This window comes from Culex quinquefasciatus, chromosome 3, assembly GCF_015732765.1.
Source record: "Culex quinquefasciatus strain JHB chromosome 3, VPISU_Cqui_1.0_pri_paternal, whole genome shotgun sequence".
Classification (NCBI taxonomy): Eukaryota; Metazoa; Arthropoda; class Insecta; order Diptera; family Culicidae; genus Culex; species Culex quinquefasciatus.
In genome coordinates this window covers 94341938-94343144 of record NC_051863.1, presented here as the reverse complement: position 1 = coordinate 94343144, position 1207 = coordinate 94341938, and the positions used below count along the sequence as shown (strand labels likewise).

At 45.5% G+C, this 1207-nt stretch overlaps 1 protein-coding gene across 1 annotated transcript; it reads right to left on the bottom strand.

Annotated features, from left to right (window-relative positions):
* Nucleotides 1-244: 244 nt before the first annotated feature.
* LOC6049768 (60S acidic ribosomal protein P2) lies at nt 245-604 on the bottom strand. Its single transcript, XM_001866440.2, has one exon. The coding sequence runs from the start codon at nt 569-571 to the stop codon at nt 245-247; it is 327 nt and encodes a 108-aa protein (XP_001866475.2). The 5' UTR covers nt 572-604.
* Nucleotides 605-1207: the final 603 nt, after the last annotated feature.

The window sequence follows — 1207 nt, the reverse complement described above, 5'->3', positions numbered from 1 at the left end:
TAATTATCCCAGCTGATCGCCGTGCCGGCGGAAACTTCGACGGACCTGCGATCGTGCTGATCGTGGGAAGTATAAACACAAGCAGATCATTCTTTATTTATTGTTTCAATTCCTACAATTCAAAGCCAAAAGTACCAACATGCAGCTGAATAAAAAAACGAAATAAATAAATATTGAACTTATTTTTTGTTTATGTACTATTAGCATCGACCTTTTTCCTTCTTGTTGTATTTCGTAGAAACAATTAGCGCCGTCGTACCGTCTTCGGGGGCAAAAACGCCAGTGTAACCGCCAGCAGCCATCCGGGGATGTGGTCACGGGGAATATTCCCTTGTTCAAACAAACCGCAGCCCATGTCGTCCTCGAATCCGGACCCTTCCATCTTTTTATCCGCTTTCTTCTCCTCGGTGGCAGCGGTGGGCACAGCACCACCGGATGACAGCTTCTCGCGGCCGGAAGCGATCAGTTTCTCGATGGACTTGCCCTTCAGCACGATGACCTCCTTGTTGATGCGGGTTGAGTCAGCCTCGAGACCGACTGAGCGGCATTTCGAAACCTGCGCAACCGACATTTACTAATTCCTATCGGAAACATTCGCGAAAACAAATTAAAAACAATAAAAATGACCGGCATCGCCTCATTTTTGAGCAAGAACCGCAAGAACAAATCAACACAAACTTGACAGGCGGGTGTGCGAAGGAGACGCAAAACAAATCAATGTTTTCGACAAAGCAGGTTGGGCGCTGGTTTAGTGGTTAGCGTGGTAGCCTCTGAATCCCAGTATGGCCTGGGTTCAATCCCAGACGGACCCGGTGGCATTTTTCGAGACGAGATTTGCCTGACCACGCCTTCTATCGGATGGGGAAGTAAAACGTCGGTCCATTTGCGTAAAAGAGGTTTTGAGTGACTCACCACACATAACCTTCGGACGCCTAGAAATGAGCAGAAACTTGCAACAGAGACCACAAAAGACCCGGAGGTCGTTAAAGTGGATTACTTTGCTTTTTTGGTTGGGCGCTGTCAAATGTTAGTTGACAGGAGGAATTTGATTCCTTAATATATTAAATGCGCAAATTAAATACATTAAGGCCAGTTTCGCGCCTCTCGGTCTTGCGTTAAAAGAATCGAAATTCTACGTCAAATTTATTTTAGTTCTACGTTAAAGCAATCGAATACTGCGTCAACATTATTGTAATCCTACGTTGAA

Bases quoted from the DNA above. Each gene is read 5' to 3' on its own strand.
- LOC6049768 (XM_001866440.2), bottom strand. From the start codon at position 571: ATGTCGGTTGCGCAGGTTTCGAAATGCCGCTCAGTCGGTCTCGAGGCT.